General features: G+C 44.5%; 1 protein-coding gene across 1 annotated transcript in view; it reads right to left on the bottom strand.

The window, feature by feature from the left end:
• The window catches only part of SYCP2L (synaptonemal complex protein 2 like), a 43,176-nt gene that overhangs the window by 7,065 nt on the left and 13,044 nt on the right, over positions 1 to 23,067 (bottom strand). Inside the window, exons 12-27 of the mRNA XM_063130018.1 lie at positions 20,582 to 20,627; positions 19,046 to 19,138; positions 18,903 to 18,963; positions 17,005 to 17,153; positions 15,359 to 15,419; positions 12,993 to 13,093; positions 11,197 to 11,272; positions 10,864 to 10,984; positions 9,444 to 9,501; positions 8,220 to 8,281; positions 7,598 to 7,649; positions 6,475 to 6,524; positions 4,436 to 4,484; positions 3,443 to 3,602; positions 2,106 to 2,155; positions 961 to 1,078 (exon numbers count right to left, since the gene is read on the bottom strand). Of these exons, the coding sequence (XP_062986088.1) occupies positions 961 to 1,078; positions 2,106 to 2,155; positions 3,443 to 3,602; positions 4,436 to 4,484; positions 6,475 to 6,524; positions 7,598 to 7,649; positions 8,220 to 8,281; positions 9,444 to 9,501; positions 10,864 to 10,984; positions 11,197 to 11,272; positions 12,993 to 13,093; positions 15,359 to 15,419; positions 17,005 to 17,153; positions 18,903 to 18,963; positions 19,046 to 19,138; positions 20,582 to 20,627 (1,307 nt within the window). The remainder of the gene's footprint in view (positions 1 to 960; positions 1,079 to 2,105; positions 2,156 to 3,442; positions 3,603 to 4,435; positions 4,485 to 6,474; positions 6,525 to 7,597; positions 7,650 to 8,219; positions 8,282 to 9,443; positions 9,502 to 10,863; positions 10,985 to 11,196; positions 11,273 to 12,992; positions 13,094 to 15,358; positions 15,420 to 17,004; positions 17,154 to 18,902; positions 18,964 to 19,045; positions 19,139 to 20,581; positions 20,628 to 23,067) is intronic.

Here is a 23,067-nt window from a genome sequence, read left to right as displayed (position 1 = left end):
AAGCCAGCATTCCATTATTATTATTTATAAATCTTAAGACATAAAATAAGCATCAGCAGGCAGGGAATCTGGTGAATGCTAAGGGAAGTCTCCATGACTCTATGTTGGAGAGCCCAGCTCTAGACAGACAAAGAAATTCCCAAGAGTTTGCCCAACTCTCCTGACATTCCACTCAACGTTCTAGTGACAAAAGCAAACAGCGGACAAGATGACAAATCTTGGTCTGCACTGTACTACTTCACACTTCCCATGAGAAATATTCCTATGACTAGAAGACTAACAGGTTTAGGAAAAGGCTAAGACAGAACCCTTTGCTCGGACATGTTCTTTTCTATGTGCAGGAAATGTTTTGATAAAGTCAGCATTCCATCCTGTGAGTCCTTACCTGCAGACCCAAATGCGACAGTCCAGACACAAATTTGTCAGTTCACCTCCTTGAAAACTAGGCCTTAAAATAAGAACCCAGGATGGTTCTATGCAGATGAAGGAACGTGTGTGATCCTTGAATGTGGTGTCCTCATGGGCACCCCTTATCAGTGAATGGCCAGATAACTGGGGTCTTGAGAATGCAAAGGGGTCTCCTGATTCAACCTGGTCCATATTGGATAGGTGCCTACGGACACCTCCCTTGGCATATCATTCAATTCATGACTTGGGTTTTGATCACTGAATGCAAAAATGCCCTCTACGTGTTTTGAATGTCAACGCCCAGCAGCCCCACCAACATGGCTAATGTACAGCAGCCCTGGGAGATGCAGTCCAAAATATCTGGCGGGCACCGAGTTGTGGGAGGCTGATATAGAATATAATCTTTCAAGAGATACATGGACGTAGTTTTTTCCTGTCCAATCCTGACAAACATTAAATAAGGTCTCACCTCAATCGCCACATGCCATATCAATAGGGTGAGGGAGACGGCAATTCAAAGGAAGCAAGATGTTTATTGGAGGGGCCACATACTTTGTCTAATGGGTGGCGAAGGAGATGAAGCTGAATGCGTTGCTGCACAGTTCTGCACCTCTGTGCTTGGTTCAATTCTTCTCCTGGCCTTCTCTCTGGGCACTGTGGAACTTCCCACCTGGAAGAGAAGTTGAGCCGTCAAGTTCATCCTGGCAGAGAAAACTAGTAGCAGAGTATTGGAATTTTTGTTTTCATTACATTTAGGGGACAAACCTATGCATGTCTAGACAGAATAGTTGGCTAGGTGAATGCTGGGAGTTGTAGGACTTTCTTTCTGTCTAAACATGGATTCAGTGGCGAAAAAAGGTTTGTGAACCCTAATGGTAATAATGGAAATTCCATATTTTAACTATGATAGCTTTCATGAATCAACACCAGTCCTTTTCTAAATATCCAACAGGGTTTATATTAACCAATTCCATGTCATGTGAAATAAAACAATGTATAAGTTAGGCAAATAATGAGTACTTAAAGTCAGGGTAGGAGCAAAAGTAAGTGAACCTCTCGTTGCACAAGCTCAATTAAAGGCAATAATTAGAATCAGGTGTTTCAATTAATTAGGCAGGGGTGAGTTTGGGAGGCCCCAACCATATAAAAGGATCAGAAATTTGTGAGTTTGGTCTTCACCATATGGTTGTGTGTAAACATGTCGCACCATGATCAAGAGACATCTCTGAGGACATCAGGCTCCCAAACGTGGCAATAAATCCAGCACCTCCCTGAGCCTGACCACCATATACAACAGGCACCCTCCAACCCTTGCCAAGGCCTCCTGATAGTTTCTACCTCAGCCTCATTTGGGATTCAGTGTTGATCTACATGCAATCCCCAAATCTGAAAAAGAACCCTGAAGACACCGATACTAAGCCACTTTCAAATGAAGCACAAGCACTTTGACAAAAGTAAGCTGAATGGCAAAGCTGCAAACTCAGCTATGAGATGGGAGAAGCCGATCTAGATGATGCCTGAACTGGGGCAACGCTAGGCCTTCTGAGAGTACAAGGCATTAAGTTGAACCAAGCCAAAGCCAAATTTAAAAGGATACAGGGCATTAACAAGTTGCACTCTGGAAAGCCCACATTTTTGGCATATGTATAAACCACAACTTGTCAAAAGTAAAATTCTGTATTCTGTCATTTCCTTACTTTCTTTGCACGATGATCGCTGCCACTACTTGGAGAAGATAACGGCAATACTGAGAGGGGGAAAGACAGACAGAAGCCATCCATTATGAACAGTACAGAAACAATACCATCAATGTAAAAAAAACAGAAGTAATATGTGTAAGTGGTTCCTGATGACTGGATAAATCTTCTTATATTTAAATATAGCAAAATCTTGGTTTTCTTGCAGTATTTTTAAAAAAAGAGATTATGGGTTTTAGATTAAAGGGTTTGACTTTGGGGCAAAGGTGGGCAACTTGGGGCAGTCCAAATCCTGCCCGCCCGGAACTGCCACGGGCTGCACTCCCGCAACCACCCTGCCAAGAAAAGGAGAAAAATGTTTTTTAAATGTCATGGTTACTGCTATGGAGGCTTAGAGCAGACAAATGTAGCTTGATTCCAAGCTAAATTTGTCCATTATAAGCCACCGTAGTGGATTGACACTTGATTTCAGCAGCAAACCACAACATTTCAAAGCCTTTCCCCCCCCCCCCCAGTAATAAATAAATAAATAAGAGTGACAGGGGGCAATGGGTTGTGGTGGTGGCTGTACTGGGGAGGGGGAGCGTGTGTTGCTCACCCTTGCTTTGGCTGGGGGGGGGGGGGGTTAAGCAAATCCCCAAACAAAATAAAAGGAGGATTATTTTGCAGCACACAATATTGGCAATATATATTACCACTTAGCTTGTTTAAAAAATATGAATTTTAAACTTTAAAGCAGAGTCCCATGCCTTGCTGCACCATCAAAGCAAGAGTTTAAAACACAGTACACCAACACAGTATGAAACCATGACAGACACTGTAGTATTGTTACAAGACTGCAATTCTACAGCAGCAAGGACATTTCTGCATGCACACGCGCACACCCTCACACGCAGAGAATCAGGATCCAGAATCTCCATTAGCTAGCACCATTGCCGTTCTTAATATAGCTGCTCCTTCTGGGTTCCCCTAGCTCAGCCTTCCTCAACCTGGGGCGCTCCAGATGTGTTGGACTGCATCTCCCAGAATGCCCCAGCCGGCTGGGGCATTCTGGGAGATGCAGTCCAACACATCTGGAGCGCCCCAGGTTGAGGAAGGCTGCCCTAGCTAATCCAATGCTGTTCTACAGGTTGAAGAAGGCTGTTGTAGACTCTGGCTGCATTCCTAAGCATACTTACTTGAAAGTAAGTCCTGTTGTACTCCATGAGTCCCGTTTCCAAACAAGCCTAGGAACAACTCTCCCATACTTGCAGCACCTCTCATTTACAATATTTGGTCACACTTTTAACAGGTAGTTAATTCCAAAGCATGCCATGTGGAGTAGGCACCCATTTTACCTTTTAAATTGCTTCTGACCCTCGGCTTTTTGCGAGTATAGTCAGCCGTTTTTAGCAACGGCCTTTTCTGAGAGTCAAGGATCCAGCTTCTCTCACTTGTATCGTTGCTTGGAGTTTCATGGCTGCTCTCCGAGAAGAGATGATTCTTGTAGCTGGCAGACTTTAAAAAGGCAAAGACCAAAGTCAGTTCCATCCTCTGCATGTTGCCATAATGAAGGCCACCTAACAGAATTTCACCCAAGAAACATTCTAAAGGGTGTCAGTCATGTCAAAGCCAACACTAAGACTCAGGGTTAGCTCCTCAATTACAGTTATTTAAAATATTTAAGAGTCCTTTTTGAATTCGAAGCTGAGTGCTAAAGGAAACTTTTTAAAACATCAAAACGTTTAGCCCATACTACTCCACCAACACCCTTAAAAAGAAGCATGATCAACAGACATCCACAATGTACAGCAAGGATGCCAGCTGAATCTCTCAAGGGAGAGCATTCCATCATATCGGGGCCTTAGCAGAAAATGCCCTGCCCTGAACCTAAGGCTGCATTTCAGTGAAAGGGGTGATGCCTCTTCAGATGACCTCTGAAGAACATATGAAGACCATACGGGATTAGGCATTCCCTGGTGAAGACTTCCTTAACCTGGTGCCCGATGTTTTGGACTACAACTCCCATCATCCCTGACAGTTGGCCATGCTGGTTGGGGTCTAAAACACCTGCAGGGTACCAAGTTGGAGATGACTGCCCTGGGGTATGCAGAACTTAATGCATCCAAACTCATCCAGACATTCCAAAAAAGCAGGACTTGCACAATATCAGCAACAGTATAAGCGGTAGATAATATAAAGCCTCAAAGCTAAAACACTTAAAGTCGCCGAGAAGAATGAATTTACGCACATAAACCATAACTTTCTGGATGTCTGAAGCCTATGCATCACCATTTTTTAAAAAAATCCCCTATTCCCATAATAAATGAATACTAAATAGAACACATTACCAGTCTTCTCTCAGACTTGCTCAGTTCCACGTTTCCTTTCCTGGAACTCCTGTAGACAATACAAAATCACAATTTAAAGAGATAGTAGCAGACCACAACGGAACAGAAGAACAGTCCTGCTGGATCAGGCCACAGGTGTATCCGGGCCTGCATTCTGTTCCCACAGTGGCCAACCAGATACATATGGGACACCCACAAGCAGCACATGAATGCAACAGCACACTCGTGCTGGCCTCCAGCCTCCTACCTTCCAACCTACACTTGGCTCCCAGAACCTCACGGCTTTATTTCCCCATGTCATTGGTGCTGACGAGCACCATGACTGCTGCACGTAGGGCTATTTTGCAGAGTCACCACAACACACTTAGGGCATCATCCTATGCATCTTTAGAGAGAGAAAAGGTCCTAAAAAGTCCCATCTTGTCTAATGGCCATTCCACTAGAGAGAATATTTCCCTACAAAAACTGAAGGAGATGATGGCATGTCCTCAAATGAGGTTTCGTTGACAATTCAACAGTTAACAATCATTATCTGCCCCCACCCCTACACCTCACAGCTACCAGATTCAAACAGCTTTTGGTGTTCATTCAAATAAGTGATTTTGTATATTATTTTATTTGTTTACATCACCAAGTCTAGAGGCTCTGAGCAATTTACAACAAATGTAAATACAACAGAAACAAAATAAGTTTGCCCCAGAACGCTTCCCCACTATCCAAACATCTCTTGGAACAAGAGCTCCACAAGACTGAAGCATGCCTGATGACGACGATGATATATATTTGTATCCCGCCTTTTGCTTAACGCTGGGCCTCAAGGCAGCGTTACAAAATTAAAACATATGCAGTTAAAATCTATAAATAAAAATATATGAAAGTTAAAAATATATGAAATATGTTCCAATATTAAAACATTTAAATACATGACAATTTTAAATGCCCTTGGCATAGATGGAGGTCCAGATTATTTGGCAAAGTTTTTGCCAGTCTAGCTTCCCAGGGAAGAGAGTTCCAGAGCACTGGAGCAGCCACCAAGAAGGCCACGTTCTCTCCCACGTTCCCACCAGGCGTTCCTGTGATGGTGGTGGGACCAAGAGAAGAGCCTCCCCTGAAGATATTAAAGCATGAGCAGGCTCATAAGAGAAAACAAGTTCTTTCAGATAATCTGGACTAGCTGTACAGGGCTTTATAGGTCATAACCAGCACTTTGAATTGTGCCCGGAAACAGACTGGAAGCCAGTGGAGCTGTTTTAACAGGGGAGTTGTATGTTCCCTGTAACCAGCCCCGGTCAACACTCTGGCTGCAGCTCTTTGAACCAGCCAAAGTTTCTGAACACTCTTTAAAGGCAGCCCCACATAGAGTGTGTTACAGTAATCCAAACTGGATGTAACTAAGGCGTGTGTCACCGTGGCCAGGTCTGACATATCTAGGAATGGGCACAGCTGGCGCACTAGCTTTAACTGTGCAAATGCACTCCTGGCCACCGCTGAAACCTGGGCATCCAGGCTCAGGGCTCAATCCAGAAGTACACCCAAGCTGCGGACCTGTGTCTTCAGGGGGAGTATAACCCCCATCCAGCACAAGCTGAATCCCTATCCCCTGATCTGCCTTTCAACTGAACATGAGCACCTCTGTCTTATCTGGATTAAGCTTCAATTTGTTTACTGCCGACAGACACCAGTTTAGCACCAAAACAGCTTCCTTGGAATTGGGTGGAAAGGGGTAGTAGAATTGGGTGTCATCGGCATACTGAGGGCACTTTGCACCCCCAAACTCCGGACGTCTCCCAATGGTTTCATGTATATGTTAAATAGCATGGGGGACAGAATGGAACCCTGATGATGGACTGTTCACTAGAAATTTCCCACTGCTCCAACTGCTGCACAGCCAAAATAATCTGAAGTTCGTCCTTGCCTGCTCTTTCCTTTTCCAGGCCACCATCTCTGTGCTTTCTCTTTCTGATATCTGACCTGGACGGCAGCGCACACGTCATATTTTACAGAATGGTGAAGAAACTTACAATGTAAGATTCCCCTACCTGTGTAAAGTCGTTTTCTCAACAAATACTTTTTGCTTCATTGCAGAGACCTAAAAACAAACGGAACTGAACAAGTTCAACCACAGCTTTTAAAGCTCAGCTAAAAACTTTTCTTTTTCCTAAAGCTTTTAAAACTTGATGCTGTTTGGACTTTATACTGTTAGTTTTACCCTACCCTGTGCCTGTTTGGTGCATTCTCTTCCCCTCCTTATTGTTCTATTATGGTTTTATCAGAATGTAAGCCTATGCGGCAGGGTCTCGCTATTTACTGTTTTACTCTGTACACCACCATGTACATTGATGGTGCTATATAAATAAATAAATAAATAAATAAATAAATAAATAATAATAACATTCCTTCAAGAAGCGTTAAAAAAGAAGGAAGCGCAATGTTTCACCGAACAATATTCCTCAAAGACCAAAGCTTATTTCTTTGCAGATGACTTGGCCAAATCAGGCTTCAATCCAACCCTGTAAACGGAGAAACCAAATCTACTTTTTTTGAACTGTGCGAACCCTCATTAGTAAATCCTATATAAGGCTCCTCTATATAGAATTTTAATGGAAAATCTATGGGTTTTCCATTAACAATTCCAAGTATTTTCCTATCCAACGGGGTCTAGATTAGAACCAACTCTAAGTTTCTTGCAACAAATTAAACTAATATGGGGGGAAAGTAAGTGCACTGAATCCCTCTTTGGAAGATTGGACACATCTGTGAAATTATACACAAAATGTTGCAGAACACGTTTTTGATCTTTTTTAGAAAATACTCTCATTTCCAGAATAATAATTCCACTAGCTCCTGTAGCAATCTTGCTGAACATCCTACAAGCTTCTGTTGGAAGTCTCAACTATGAACTCTACTCAAATTTCCCACTAGCAGAAAAAGTACTTGCAAAAAAAAATACTTGCAAAAATTAATAATAAGCAATTTACTAAATTCAAGACGATTGAAAAACGCCTTGACAATTATTACTAGATATGGGTGGGAGTGAGCGGGGGGAAGGGGGAGAGGGGGAGAGAGAGAGAGAGAGAGAGAGAGGGAGAGGACAGCTACACAACTGATATTGTTCATCCCAAATATGATTTGCTAGAAGGATTCTCTAATGAAGTGTTTTACCATCTCATGCGCCACAGGGTCAGATAAGTGTTCAAATTCATATGCATCTTTCCTGCAAAATAAACATTTACAGATCATGAAACTTTTTAACTCATGTGAAAATACCACGACAGAAGGACACGTTTCCATAGCTGCTGGACAAAATGAAACTCAAAGATCGGAAGCCATTGGCCATGCTGGCTCAGAATGATGAGAGTAATCCAACTTATTTTTGAGGTTAGCAGGTTGGGGGACTGACATACGTATGCCAGTTATCCCTCCATCCGATCATTCAAGGTTATCAAATACTGGCAGTGGGGAAAGGGTTTCACACACACCCAGCAGCCCTATGGCTTCGATCACCATATAGTTTTATTTATTAAATTCAATATTTATTTATTTATTAAATTAATATTAACCCCCCCCCCCACAGCTGAAGCTCTCTGGGCGGTTTAGTGGGAGCCTCTTACAGCCCCACTCCTAAGCATCTTTACAGGGAAGCACATCCCTACTGAGTGCAATGGTGTTTCGCCCCCTTGGAGCTTTGCTGAAGATGGCAGACTTAATCTGAGAACGTTACATAGCTTTAACTATTTGCAGCATCTTTGTTTTAGAAAAAAAAACTCAAGCAAAAGGTCCTTACTTCGCTTCTGCAATTTGTTTGCTTGAACTTCTTGCTCCACTTTTCTTCTCTAGGGCGTCATCCTGGAAGAGGAACACGCAGAGCCATAGCTTTACAAATTCCAGAAGACTACAAAGTGCTTTGGGCCGCCTTAAAGCATCTGGAAGCCCTGGGTCAAAATCTGGTCCTCTGGGATACTGCCCAGGCTCCAGTTGGTAACTTGGAAGCAAGACGTGGCTTCTGTGCAGGGTCAGCTCCAGGTATTGGGGAAGGGGGAGATGGCCTCCCGTGGCTCTTAGCACTCTTGCCTCCTTCTAACTTACACCACCCGGATCACGAGGGTAGGCAATGGTGGCTCCTTGTGGCTGATCACTCACCCCGCCGAATGGCCGGGCAGGAGGCAGAAGCCAGCAAAAAGCGATCCCCACCTGTTTCCTTGCTTGCCTTGTCCCTATTCAGAAACGGCAGGGATCAGGAGTCTGAAAACTGTGCCTGGACTAGCCAAGCCTCAGCAGCCAGCCGCAAAGCCCAATCTACCACCATTACAGTGGGCTTAAAGCAATGATGTTTAGGATTACACCTTAAATAGATTTCTAGCCCCAGCTAGACACATATTTAAAATGGCTATTTCTTGCCCTTGGATTGCTGGCGAGGAGATTTGACAATATGGGGGAGGGCTGTCTTCATCGCGCCTGTTTGGGCCACCTCCCTCTCAAATCCCACGCTTTTCCTTTCCCGGGGCGGTGTCAGGTAATCCCAGTGCCAAGGAGGGAATGCAGCATTTCTGGGTGGCCATCCAGGTACCGGAGCCACCCCCACTGGTCGTCTTCCACCAGGCACTGCCCCTGGGTTGACCCCGTAGCAACGTCAGACGGCGGAAATACTGTATTAACGTTGTTCTGTTTGTTAAAGCCCTGGGTGGCTGCAAAGCTGCGCTTGCGTCATCTAACCGACGCAATGCAGATCCACAGCCACCGCGGGGCCTTCCCTGCGTATAGACAGCCCCCAGGTAGGGATTAAGTGGGCCCAGTTACCACCACCACACAAAAGAAGAGGACAGGGAGATGCTGCCTTTGCTGTGCATTTACTCAGGCTGGGGAGTAACCAAGAGACACAAAGCAAGCCCAGAATTACGTATAGCATTGAACTCTGCTAAGGAGCTGCAATTAGAAAACCAGGTGTTTTCTAACCAGGTTACCGCTACGGAATCTATAATGCTGTAACTAGATACACATTTAGGCATACCTGTAAAGGGAGTGCTTCTATAGCCTGGATATAAGATTCCACTTCCACACTTGGCTCACTGTGGGCAGCAGAAAGAAGCAGAGTAAGAACGATTCTCAGGGCCATAATTCTAAAGCCAACCAAATCAATCAGGTTTCAATGGCCCTGTTCAGATGGCACGCTAAGCCATGGCGGTTAAGCATTTTGAGCTAAACGTTATGGCTTTGCGTGTTGTGTGAATCATGACTTAGCATGTTGTATGAACCATTCCTAACCATGGTGGCTACATAACCACAATTTAAACACACTCACTAACCATTTACTGCAAAAGGGTTAGCGGCCTAGCCATGACTCAGCACAATGTCTGAACAGGCCCCAAATGAAGAGGCCACTCACTCCTCAATTTCTGTTGGTTGTGGTCCACTCCAGTTCCTCCCTATCTCAGGACAGGGGGAATTTGGGAAAAGAGAAGTTAAGAGGTGCAATCCAAAGTGCTAGCTTTACTTCTGCTAATGAACTGTTGCAATTAATGTCGGGTTTACACTTTAGACCCTGCTGTATGACCATTTAAAGAACACAGACTGTATTTCTGAGGAATAATTTCTGAACCTTTTGTAATGTAGCTCTTCATATTGTTCAACACTATCACATATTAAGTCTGGCAGCCACATTCTCAACCTCTCCTCCTACAGTTTATTGCCTGGGATAACCTGGAGCAGCTTTTCCCAACCTAGTGCCTTCCAGTTGTTTTGGACGACAGCTCCCAGAATTTCTGACCATTGGCCGTGCTGGCTGGGGCTGATGGGAGTTGAAGTCCGAAACATCTGGAGGGCATCAGGCTGATCGAAATAGTCCTTACTAGTGCCTCATCCCAATCAGGTGCAGCATACGCCTAGCAGCGTGAACATCCCCACCCCTGCTCCAAGACCTCCAGTGTGCGGGAAAGGATCTTCGCCTAAGGATCACTTAAAAAGCAAGGCTGGGAAAGAGGTGCCCTCCAGATGATGCCTGACTACAACTCCCAGCATCCCCAACCACTAGCCATGCTGCGTGCAAAATCATCCAGAGCTTCCCTAGTCCCAATTTAAAAACACAACTTCTTCACCACAGGGAAAGTGCTTTTAAACAGCACTCACAGGGGGAAGAGAATGGTAGCAAGCCGGTCCTTACTAGACAGCCATGCAGTAACAGCATAGTGCAACCTTCCCCAACCTGTTGCCCTCCAGATGTGTTGGAACCACAATTCTCATAACTTCCAGCCAGCGTGGCCAATGGGAATTATCGGAGTTACGGTCCCAACACATCTGGAGGGCAACAGGTTGGGGGAAGGTGAGCATCATATTATTTATTGGACATATAAAATGAATGCTGCTTTGCTTGACCTGGTTTTTCCACAATGAAACCATTTTCGGGGAGAGATTTGTACAGCCAAAGGACTTACGCAGTCTGATCCTTTTGTTTCAGTGGAGAGGCTTTCGATGCACTTGTCCTCAGCAATGGAGGAGCTTTCAATGTATTCACTAAATATGTTACAGCAACCGCAGCTACATCACTGGAACCTTCTAATTAAAAGAAGAGACACAAAGAATGCATATTTCCAGATCTACATAAGCAGGGAGTTCGTAAACATTAAACGTCATAGTAAACGAACTGGCTGTCCTAAATTCCTTTACTTTGAAGCAAGTCCCACGGATTTAAAGAGTACAATTTACTTCTAAGTAAGCATACTTAGAATCGCAGCCTTAGAAGAGGATACAGCAAGAGCTGTTCTGACCTTGACTACATTCATCTTTTTCTGTCTGCTGCCTCTCTCTAGCTTCTGCGGCTTCAGCAGGTGGAACGGTTTTCTGCTAGATAGAGAGGGATAAATATCAACACAGTACACACTGTCATTGCCACACACAGCATTTATGAACACCAACTTGGGGGAGAAAAGCGTCCTTACAGCAGAAATCAGAGATGTGACCTTTTTCCAGGCTACACACTGGGGACAGACCCGCAAACAGACGTAGCCAAGAAATAATTACAGGAGCAGGCAGAATAACATCGGGGCCTGCTCCTGCTGGACTCTTCCCCCCCCCACAGGGCAAACTGCCATCTTGGCCCTGTGGGGAAGAAGAAGGACCGAGGGGACAGGAGCAGGCAGAAGTAACATCGGGGCCTGCTCCTGCTGGACTCTCCCCCCCCCCCCCACAGGGCAAACTGCCATCTTGGCCCTGTGGGGAAGAAGAAGGACCGAGGGGACAGGAGCAGGCAGAAGTAACATCGGGGCCTGCTCCTGCTGGACTCTTCCCCCCCCCCCACAGGGCAAACTGCCATCTTGGCCCTGTGGGGAAGAAGAAGGACCGAGGGGACAGGAGCAGGCAGAAGTAACATCGGGGCCTGCTCCTGCTGGACTCTCCCCCCCCCCCACAGGGCAAACTGCCATCTTGGCCCTGTGGGGAAGAAGAAGGACCGAGGGGACAGGAGCAGGCAGAAGTAACATCGGGGCCTGCTCCTGCTGGACTCTTCCCCCCCCCCCCCCCCACAGGGCAAACTACCATCTTGGCCCTGTGGGGAAGAAGAAGGACCGAGGGGATGGAGCAGGCAGAAGTAACATCGGGGCCTGCTCCTGCTGGACTCTTCCCCCCCCCCCACAGGGCAAACTGCCATCTTGGCCCTGTGGGGAAGAAGAAGGACCGAGGGGACAGGAGCAGGCAGAAGTAACATCGGGGCCTGCTCCTGCTGGACTCACTCACTCTCTCTCTCTCTCTCTCTCTCTCTCTCTCTCTCTCTCTCTCTCTCTGCTCCCTCCCTCCCTCCTTGACTCCTTTTCCTTGTGTGTCATGTCTTTATTAGATTGTAAGCCTGAGGGCAGGGACTGTCTTTTTTGCTAAGTGTAAGCCGCTCCGAGAGCCTTTTTTGGCTGAGGAGCGGGGTATAAGTATGATGAATAAATAAATAAATAAAATAAACCAGTCAGGGAAATCCTGTGCAACTTGGTTGTTTTCTTCTTTAAGGCCACAATGGGCAAATATAGGCCTTTGTGGCAGGCAGCCTCGTAAAAGAACCGGTTGTGGGCTAGCATTCTTTATGGACTTTAATGGGAAAATAAGCATGTGAGAGTATCCAGATGTTCCTCCCACCCTCACCCTAATCTTGCATCTTTTATTGTCATCCCGCTCCCAATGGCAATGTACTTTGGAAGGAAACTTTCATTATACCTTTGCAATCATACCTTCACACTCACAGAAATCTCACCTTTTAAGCCCACCTGGTCTCAGCTGTTACTGTGCTTCTCTACTCCCACCCACCCACCTACCCTGGCCACACCTGAAGTTCTCCTTTCCATGCCTTCTTTTTCTTTTGCCCATGTACACCTTTTACCTGTTGGTCATACATGGCTGACTAGTTGGCAGCTTTTAGTAGGAGGGTTTCTCCCCCTCTCATTCATGGGCTGAGGAGGTTAGGAGGGTTTGGGGACAATACATTCTTATTGTCACTTTTCTTCAGCAAGAAAGCAAGGAACAGAGAGCTGGGCAAGCGTAGCAGTTCCCTCCGGGCCCTGTCCCCAAGCCTAAATTTACTTACTGCTGTAGTTGTAACTGACTGATCGCTCAGCTGTGATGTCAGGATGTCTGATAAGGAATCTGTACCAGCAAAATCTCCTCTCCTCTCCAGATGGCTGCTTTCTATTGCAAAACAATAGAAACACAAGGACAGCATAGAGATCTTCCAGGGCAACAGTTTTCAAGGAAATCCAGGGGGCTCCTAAATGAGATTGTCCTTTCTAAACACACTTCCCTGAAAACACAAGCTTGCCCACCAATGAAATACCACCCTAATGGTGTAGCCAGAGAGGAGCATTGGGTATGGTCTAGGATTCATTCTGTTAATTCAGGGTAATAATGAGACCTAACAGGCCTGGCCAGCACTATGTGAAAGCAGAATATACATCCTAAAACATACTCCAGCATCCTGTGGAAACACACAGGAATCCAATGGCAGACTTTCAGGATTCCTTCAGCAGATTATGTATTTATTGCATTTCTATCCTGCCTTTTTTCCTCCAAGAAATCCAAGGTGGCGTATATAATCCTTCTCCTCTCCATTTTATCCTCACAACAATAAACGTTTGAGGTAGGTTGGGCTGAGAGTCTGTGACTGGCCCAAAGTCACCCAGTGAGCTTCATGGCTGAGGGGGACTAGAACCCGGATCTCCCGATGCCCAGTCCAATACTCTAACCACTACACGACAGTGGCTCTCTGACTGTTGGCAAATCAGGTTGATGCAGAAAGGGTTTCTGGAAGGCAGAACATTTGAAAACCAACTGTTCTATGTCTTGAGCCCACCCAGAGAAAGGCAACCTGGAAACAAAGTCCCAGGAGGAACAGTTGAAAGTGCTGGATATGTTGAAGTGCTGAAGAAGACTAATGGTAGACATGTCATTGGTCTTCGAACATCTGAAGGGTCAGGCAGAAGCCAGGTCAGATGTGTTCTCCGTTCTGCAAGAGGGCAGGAGTAGAACCAATGGGTGGAAATTGCAAGGAAGCAGAGTTTGGCTAAACGTTAGGAGAACAGGAGATGGCGGACCCTCCTCCACAGGAGGTGTGTGTATGAATACACACAGACACATATAACTACGCACAGAGAGGGAGACTGAGATTCTTTGCTGGCAATATTTAAGGAGAAGCTGAACAACTATCTGCCAGGGGTGGTGCAATTGCAAATCCCTTCACTGAGCCAGGGCTTTGGACTAGAAGACCTCCAAGGTCTCTTCCAACTCTAGAATTCGATGATTTTATCTCGGATGTACACTAAAAAGACGTGAAGTCTCCCAAACACCCATGTAACCACCCACCCACGCCACCCACTTTGATCGGTCTTTGCCATGGTCCACCTTGACTCGTCCATTTTATTCTTATAGAGAAAACAGGCTTAGTGGGGCATGGAATGTTGGCTATTTCATAGGCCCACTACCTAGCATGCACAAGTTATTTCCCTCCTCAAAAACATTGCTGCAGCCCATACGTTAGACAGCCATTGAACTGACATGAAAAAGAGATGGCTCTTAGAGGACAAATGAGTCGTGAAACAAACACAACCATCTCATTTTACACTTTAATTCCCTCTGTGAAGACGGGGAACCAAACACAACAAAGGAATGTTTCTGGAATGCCAGCTGCTTCTAGCCAAGAAACCTGAAGGAGCTGCAATAGAGCCTCGTCCTCTTGATCTCTGTAAATACCGGCAATGAAAACAAGGGTCGAAAAGTGATGGCGCCACACTTCAGTACTTTGAAGTGTAGCCAGAGATGCAAGGAGGAAGCATACCACCGCTGCACAGAGGGAGCAGGGAATAGGAAGAGATTTAAAATGGCTTCTCGGGGGGTTGATGGGAGTCTGTATGGCAAAGATATGGCTAAGGATGTGTACATAAACGGGTGAGACCAGTTTATGGAGTGCCACACTCAACCGGTTTATTTAATAAGTGTATAGGCTGTCCTATACACGCACACTCATACTGGGTGGCACACAATAAAAGCAGTTCATACAATACAAAATCACAGAAGCAGCAGTCAAGAACCAAGGAAACCGGTAAACCCGTATCATACACACACACTCACACTGACACACAACTGACCAACACACAACTGACCAACTAGCTATAAAACATACTGGAATGTCTGGCCAAAGAAAGAAATCTTTGCCTGCTATGAAAATGCCATCAAGGTTTCCACTAGGCAATTTTTTTCTGGGGAAGGGATTACATATATACAGAGTGCCACAATCAAGGAAGCCCCTCACTCTGGCCCTCAACCCACCTATTTTCAGATAGCAGAAGGAACTAGAGGAGGGGCTCTCCAATGATGAACAAAAGGGATCAGGCAGGCAACAATTAATTACCCTTTATGTCTGCACTGGGAGTAACACTGCCATACTCAAAAGACACTCACCTGTTGCATTTTGTGGTGGCTGGTCCTCACTGTAGCTGTTAGCATCTCTATCCAAGGCTGCCTATCCAATTAAGTTGTTGGGGTGGGGGAAACAGAATTTAATTGAGAAAAACCACCAATCTTTTATAGACAAGAATCTTACGCAATGTGAGATGCTTGCAAAATTTGGAGCCTGCAGTCCTCCTATCCTGAGCTTTATTGATCAGTGAACTGCATAAGGGTTTATAAATGAAGGTGAGGGTAATGTTGGTTTGATTACTCAACAAACCATATGAGCATTTGGTTGTCATATCAGGGATAACCTGTAATTCCCTCTAAAGCAGAAAACATGGTGTGGGCATACCATTCTGCAGTGGCTGATCCTCACTGTAGTTGTTAGCATCACTATCCAATAGATGACCCACCACCACCACCACCAAAATAAACCTATCTCTAGCTCCACAGCACCTGCTTGATCAGATGAGGGACCTTGTGGAGCTTTCAACTGTCTCCCCCTTCTGCACCAGAGGATTTGTGCTGCTTGGTTTTTCTTGGGCTCTAGCAAAGCTCTGATTCACAACCACCTCAGAAAAAACAACACAGTTCAGAAAAACACCAATCTTTGGTACCAGTTCCTCGCCCAGACCTGGTAGGCCAACTCCAGCCAGAGTAGGAAGTTCCATCAAGGAGGAGTGAGGGATCTTCTGAGAAATGTGCAAGACAAAACAAAAAAGGATCCAGAGCGGACGTTTTGACACTTTTTTCATCTTCTTAGTGTGCCTTAGCTACTCCAGAATACCAAAAGCATCAAAAGTAGCTTGGAAATAAGCTAATTTAGACTGTTTTGGTACTCTGTAGCTACTCCAGAAGCCTTATTTTGCAGCACCATGGGAGGGGGAGGGTGTCTCATCGGGGGGCTTTAAGGGGGCAAAAATGCCCCCCAGAGTTCCCAAAGCTGCCCCACACTATGCACACTTACTTAAGTCCCATTAAACTCAATGGGATGTGCCCAGGATTGCACTGTTAGCATGCCTGAAGGAGGCATGCTGTGCATAAACTGGGTCCCCAAACCAGGGCTTCATGCCCAGCCTGTGATTGGGGCAGCCTTTGGAAGCACCAGAGACCACATATGTTGCCACCTACCAGCTTAGTTTAAGATAGAACAGCAGTGTTCTCTTAAATGTATCATCAAATGTGTGTATGAAGATGAACTAAGAAGCTGACCCACAATTATGGCTACCTTTGTGTGTCTTAGAGAGTTGCCAAACCGCCGGGCATATTCTGTAAGAAATTTGGTTAGAATTTTTGGGTGCAATAAGGAAATCTTTTGTGATATATCTGCTTTCTTTTATAAGTTTTTTTTAAAAAAAACTTATAAAAGCCCCAACAATTAAGAAAGATTAGAAAAAGAAACTAAAAGATTCCAACCCAGTCAAGATGCAGAGTGCACATCGCTTTCATTCTCTAGTTGAAGTGAATATCTAGCCAAAAAGATACACACAGCCAACAGCTGAACAGTAACAGGGAGTATTAAAAGAACACCCACATTTAAATAATGACTGTTATTTTTACAAGTACCTATGAAGAAAGATTATTCCTAAAATTACAACTCACCAATCAGCTACTGAAAAAGGTTTAAAGGACAACGAACAGTTAAAAATACTTGCCATCATTTTCTCCTTTCCCATTACTTTAAAGAGGAGCGTCAACATATCAAACTGGCTATCAAAGTGAATTATTATCCTTGTTACTTCTTTTTTGTTGATTGCAGTGGGGTTCTTCATGATCACCTTAAGAATCTTTTCTCCCTCTTCCTCTTATATGAAAAAGAAAACAAACCCTTTTCTAGACATTGATGGTAGTAACTAACTGGTATTTGTGGGACGGAGACAAACTGGCATGTGATTTATTTTTATGATTTGTGTACACGGCTTTGAAATCTTTAGATGTAAGCTGTTTATAAATACTCAACCAATCAATCAATTAATATGGTTCATAAAACAAGGGCCGTTTCTGACATGTATCAGTAGTCATGTAATAACGGTTTGCATTGATTAAATTAATGGATGAGTCACCACAGATCAAAAATCTCATCTAAAATAATAATCAACTAGCCCAAGCAGTCCTGTAGCACCTGAAAGTTTACATACATTGCATAAACATAAGTATACAGCAACTTGCAAACCATTTCTTATAAAAGACTTCCCTCCACTTCCCATCAATTTGTACTCCTTTTCTTCGTCAGCCTCTCCTACCCATCCACCCAGGGCCAGCTCAAGGCATTTTTGCTGCTTGAGATGAAGGACAAGATGGCGCCCTGCCCCAATCCACCTCCAGAATCTGAGTAGACTATCAACTGAATCTTACTTCAACACTGCTGATGGGTCAGCATCCTGCACTGCACCTAAAGGTAAGCAGGCTAGTTTAGAGGTTTTGGGGGAAGGGGGTCATCTGCTGCTGCCCCTCCCTCCAATATCTGCCTCCTGAGGCAGCCACCTCACTCTGTCTAATAGTAAGACCAACCCTGCACTCACTCCTGGCACTCTTTATTCCCCTGGAAGAAGCTGTACGTGGAAGGATGATAATATAGTTCTCTCACCCCAGGCCTTTAAGGCCAGGTTGGTGGTCGCAAGTTATCCAGGCCCCTTTCCAGACCAGCAAAAAGCCATATCTCCAGCTTCGAAGGACTGAGAGTGCACACTTCAAAAGGGCCAGCAGGCTAGTACTGGGTAGCCATGATAACGGCATGGTCTTTCCAGAATGTGATTTACTTATTTATTATACCATCCAGCAGCCAAAGCTCTCTGTTACAGCTACAACAGCATCGGAGGGAGCGCATGCTGCTGTCCTTGATCTCTTTGTCAAAAGCAACTACTATCTGCATATGGCAAGCAGCCGAATGGAGGGAATCCAATGTAGCCACAGAGTGTGGGTAATTATGGAGTCAAGTCAGAGGTCAAGAAAAAGGCTCTCTCAAATCAGAACCCTCATGTTTCATAGCAAAATGATTTCACAATCCAAAACGCATTTCCTACTTCCTGTCCATCATAAGAACAATAATGCTGGATCAGACCGAAGGCCAATCTAGTCCAGCATTCTGTTCCCACAGAGGCCAATCAGATGTCCCAATGGGAAGCAAACAAGCAAAAACGTTAAGTGCAATGGCACCTCTTGCATGTGTACCTTAGCAACAGGTATTGAGAGGCATACTGCCTCCGATACTGGGAGTAATTACCATCACAACCAGTTGTCATTGACAGCTGTATCCTTGCCTAATCCCTTTTTAAAGACATCCAAGTTGGTAGCTATCACTACATCTTGTAGAACTGAATTCCATAGTTTAACTATGTGCTGTGCGAAGTAGTTCTTTTTATCTGTCCTGAATCTCTCACTATTCAGCTTTATGGATGATTCTGGGTTCTAATAATATGAGAGAATATTATTCTTAATATAGCAAGTATCCGTTTCAATAACTGGCAATACTTGGAACTGAGATGATTCACGCAAGGTCAATTTACACATATATATTTTTCTAGAGCGCAATTAATATTCTTTGTAGTCTCACCTTGCAGGTAGTAGCTACTGACATCTTCCTTTGGCAACCTCACTGATTCCCAAAGCGCACTCTGAAAAAGGATAATCGTGAATAAGTTTTCAAGAACAGCTAAGCGCAAAGAGACCAAAGATCTTTTTTTTAAAAAAAAATACCTCAGGGTTCTCCAGATAGAAGGTAATGCTCTCACTTCCAAAATTGAAGTCAATCCAGAACTCCTCCAGTTTGTCATCAGGTGGTTTATTTAACTTGAAAACAAAAGAAGTCATCATCAACCATTTGTTTGTTTCCCGAAAAACAACAAGATGATAACCTATAAATATCCTGTCTCCTGATCTAAGGTACCCAAGAGACAAGCTACACATTACAACACAGCTGCAAGTTACAACGTTCTGGGAGCCTCTCTCCCTTAAAAAGTGCCACCAGGAGGGCCTCTGTTGCTTTTACACGCCTGGGCCAAGGCAGCTAGAGGAGGAGATTTAGGGAACAAGCAGTCAGTGGGGGAATGGCTAAGCCTTCCCTTCTCCAGCATAAACTATCCTTCATGAAGGCACTTCGTAATGAAAAAAGGGATGTCTGACCTTCACTGCACATGTGGATACCAGAAGCATAAAAGGTAGTTTACCCCACATTATTAAGCTTCAGTATTAAGTTAGCTGCCTAGCAGAATAAAGTCCTGACTGATTTTTCCTAAAATTGAGAAATTCATAATTAAACTGGTTCATAAATAATGCCGATTCATGGGTTGTTTAACCCATGAATTAGCAGAGCCATAAACAAGGGAACACACTCGGTGCTTCTGCTTTCAATCATTCTTTCCTGGGATGTTTAATGTGACATCCAAACTTTTCGCAGGGTTAAACAAAAAATGGGTGAGAGCCAGTGTGGTGTAGCAGCTAGAGTGTTGGATTGAGATCTGAGAGATTCAGGTTCTAGTCCCCACTCTGCCTTGAAGCTCACTAGGTGACGTTGGGACAATGACTGGCTCTCAACCTAACTTACCTCACAGAATTGTTGTGAGGATAAAATGGAGAGGAAGAAGACCATGTAAGCCATCTTGGTTTCCTTCCAAGAGGAAAACAGTTGGGATATAATTGTAACAACAAGATGATGATGATGATGATGATGATGATCACCACATCAAACAAGCCAGAAATGGGACTAGGAGTCAGCCTGCTCTCAGGGGTGGAGATCCTCAGATCTGAGGATCATATCCATCCCACCTGAGAGCCCAACCTGGCCCTTCAAAGTTCCTCAGATGGCCACACACCCTCCCCTACCCCCACCCCCATTCTTCCAACCACCTGTCGTTACTTGTTTTCCTGGCTTTAGTGCAGTTTTCCCACATTCTCACAGGTAGAAATGCCTCTCTTAAGACTTAGTAACTTGCAGTAAGTACAAGCTTTAAGTTAAAATATGCCGCTAGTTTTGAAGCAGGACATGAGCACAAAAGCATCCTCTTCCTCGCGTCCCCGAACAACTGGCATACAGAGGCGCACTGCCTCCAGGACATGCTTCCACGTACCTCTCGCTAAAGGAAATGAAAAATGAATGTCCCTAAACGAATGGTCCTTTCTTCCTCTCCTCCTCCACCCTCAAACTAGTAAGAATGGATATCCAGAAGACACTGTGGCTCTATTAACCATTCTGGAGCTTTACAATGACATGATGTTTGTTCCTTTTAAAATTACCTGATTCATGTCAGCATGCGCAGCTTTACACGGAATTGAACAGACTCTGTAAAACAAACAAAGTTCATCCTAGGGCACAGATCCAGAAACACAATCCCTGTTGCATTCTCTCCCCAGAAGAGCTACACTATCATTGGCTACATTTCTGCAGGTCCACATCACCACCAAAGTAGGTGAGCATCTGCACAGCAACCCAGTGTAACCCCAGGAGGACACGCTCCCATCCCTACCAGGGGTGGGGGCAGGGGAGAATCTGAAGGTTAAAGCGTACTCATCAGCAAAGATTGCATGTAGAGAGGCATTTCCATGATGCCGTTTGTAACATCAGTGCTCCCAGGCAGTCTCCCATTCAGGCAGCTTCAAAGAAGATAGTCGCAATGTTCCTATTTGGTTGGATTGTATTGAGCACAGCTCAAACTGGTAAAAAAGTTTCCCCACAAGTGGCAACAGAACCAGGAGGTATGGATAAAGACTGGGACTGGACAAGGGCAAATGGCTCCCAATGTGTTATCACACACAGAAACGCATAACTACATTTCTCGACGCTCTTGCATAAGACATAAAAGGCCAACTAAGTGTAGTTATGCACACCTAAGTTCGCTATGACTTACAGCAAGTCTGAACATGAGAAGCAGGGATTTATCCTACGCTAGCACACCTGTTTGGAGAATCTTAGGGTAGGTCAGCACCAGCTCCTGTCAACATCATCTGTCACGGAAAATAAGTCCGGCCCGCATCTCATTCCATGCTCCATCAGCAATTCACACTTCATTAAGAGAGCTACTCTCCTTTCCACGCTACTAAGGTTATATCAGAAGTTTGTAAGTCAAGTGAGAGGGCTTCCTGCACCAGCGTTGCAGTGGGGGGCAACATTGGCACAGGAAGCGGTCATTCTCACATGACTCCACCCAGCTTCCGACATTACCACAATACCATGAAGAGCACCATGCAGCAGTGATTCTCACACCACATTTCTCTGGTAAAATCAAATAGATTTTGAAATAATTAAAATCTTCTTTGATAGCCATGGACAATTTTTATAATAATAATAATAACAACAACAACAACAACAACAACAACAACAACAACAACACAAGTAACAGTTAACTGACTCTGCATGAACTAATGGGCGCTAGTAGGCTGAGGGCAAAACATACTGTCCCTTGACTCCTGCTATTTCAGTCCTCCAGAAGCTGCACAGAGGTTACTTTCCTTCAATGCCCTCACATCCTCACACTGAACAACATTAGCGTCTCCCCCTCAGGCCTCAAGCCCACTTCCCCCACATTTTAAAACCTGGCTTTCCTTAGGGCTGCTTCTTTTTCTCAGCTGCTGCCGCCTCAGAGCATTCGCCGCCACCGCCTCCACCACCATTCCTGCCACCAATGTAGCTGCTCCGAGAGTAGGCTCAACTTGCAGAGCCCAAGATCCACCCTCCATCCCCACCTTTCTGATTTTCTCCCTGCACACCTGCGTGGCAGAACTATGTAGGAACTTTAGTTCCCCAACCGCCTCAGGCTCCTGGCCAGGGTGCAGAAACATACTGTTCAGCTATTAAAACCCGAGCTTTAAGGTTTTTCAAACTTTCAACATTTTCTGCACATCTACACTGCTCAAGCTTCAGCTTAAAAGAAAAAGTAGCAAAATCGGTCTGATGGATCTCGAGTAATTAGCATTACACTAACTTTTTCTAATATAGATAATCCATTTCCCACCTACCCCAAAAAGAAGCTTGTCCTTTTTGAGATGTTTAGAAGCTTGATCAAAGAGAGGTCTGAATGTATGTTAAGAAGTAAATGGAACTCAAAGGGAATTTATCTCCGATTTGTGGACACAACTTATTGTCAAATGAGAGAAATCATTCAAAGTACATCACCTGAACTATTTAATGTGAAAATGCAGTTGATGTTGAGCTGCATTAGTTGTTGTTGTTTTAAAAAAAACACCCCTTGTATTAATAACAGGACAGGCCTTGCTATCTGAGATGCCCAATACTGAATTTTGGAAATAATTCATTATGTACTTAAAGAAATGTTAATACCCATATTTGGCAGGGCCAGCTTAAAAGGTAACTGCCTTAGCTGATCCCAAATAGGTAGAGGACTTAGCCGTGTGCCATAATGCCTGACTGACTGAGACTCACACTGGAAGACTTCACCCCCAATGCTGGATGTCGTAGTGTTGATTTTTAACATTATTCAGTAACATAATGTGCGTGTGGGTTGTCTGTTTATGTTTGTATGTAAGTAGCTTTTATGTTATGTTCAATATTGTATTTTTAAGGTTTTTAATCACTGTAAACTGCCCAGGGAGCTTTAGCTATTGGGTGATATAGAAATGTAATAAATGAAATAAATGTGATTTGGGGGGAAAGGGATGCTTTCTGTGTCGAAAGAATTTATATTCTACGATATCGCGTGTCTTTATATGTTCACACTTTAAAATCCTTTTTTGATTCAATGCTTTAGACTGATGCAATTTTGCAT

The sequence above is a fragment of the Elgaria multicarinata genome, chromosome 7, assembly GCF_023053635.1.
Source record: "Elgaria multicarinata webbii isolate HBS135686 ecotype San Diego chromosome 7, rElgMul1.1.pri, whole genome shotgun sequence".
NCBI lineage: Eukaryota > Metazoa > Chordata > Lepidosauria > Squamata > Anguidae > Elgaria > Elgaria multicarinata.
This window is presented reverse-complemented; position numbering and strand designations above follow the sequence as displayed.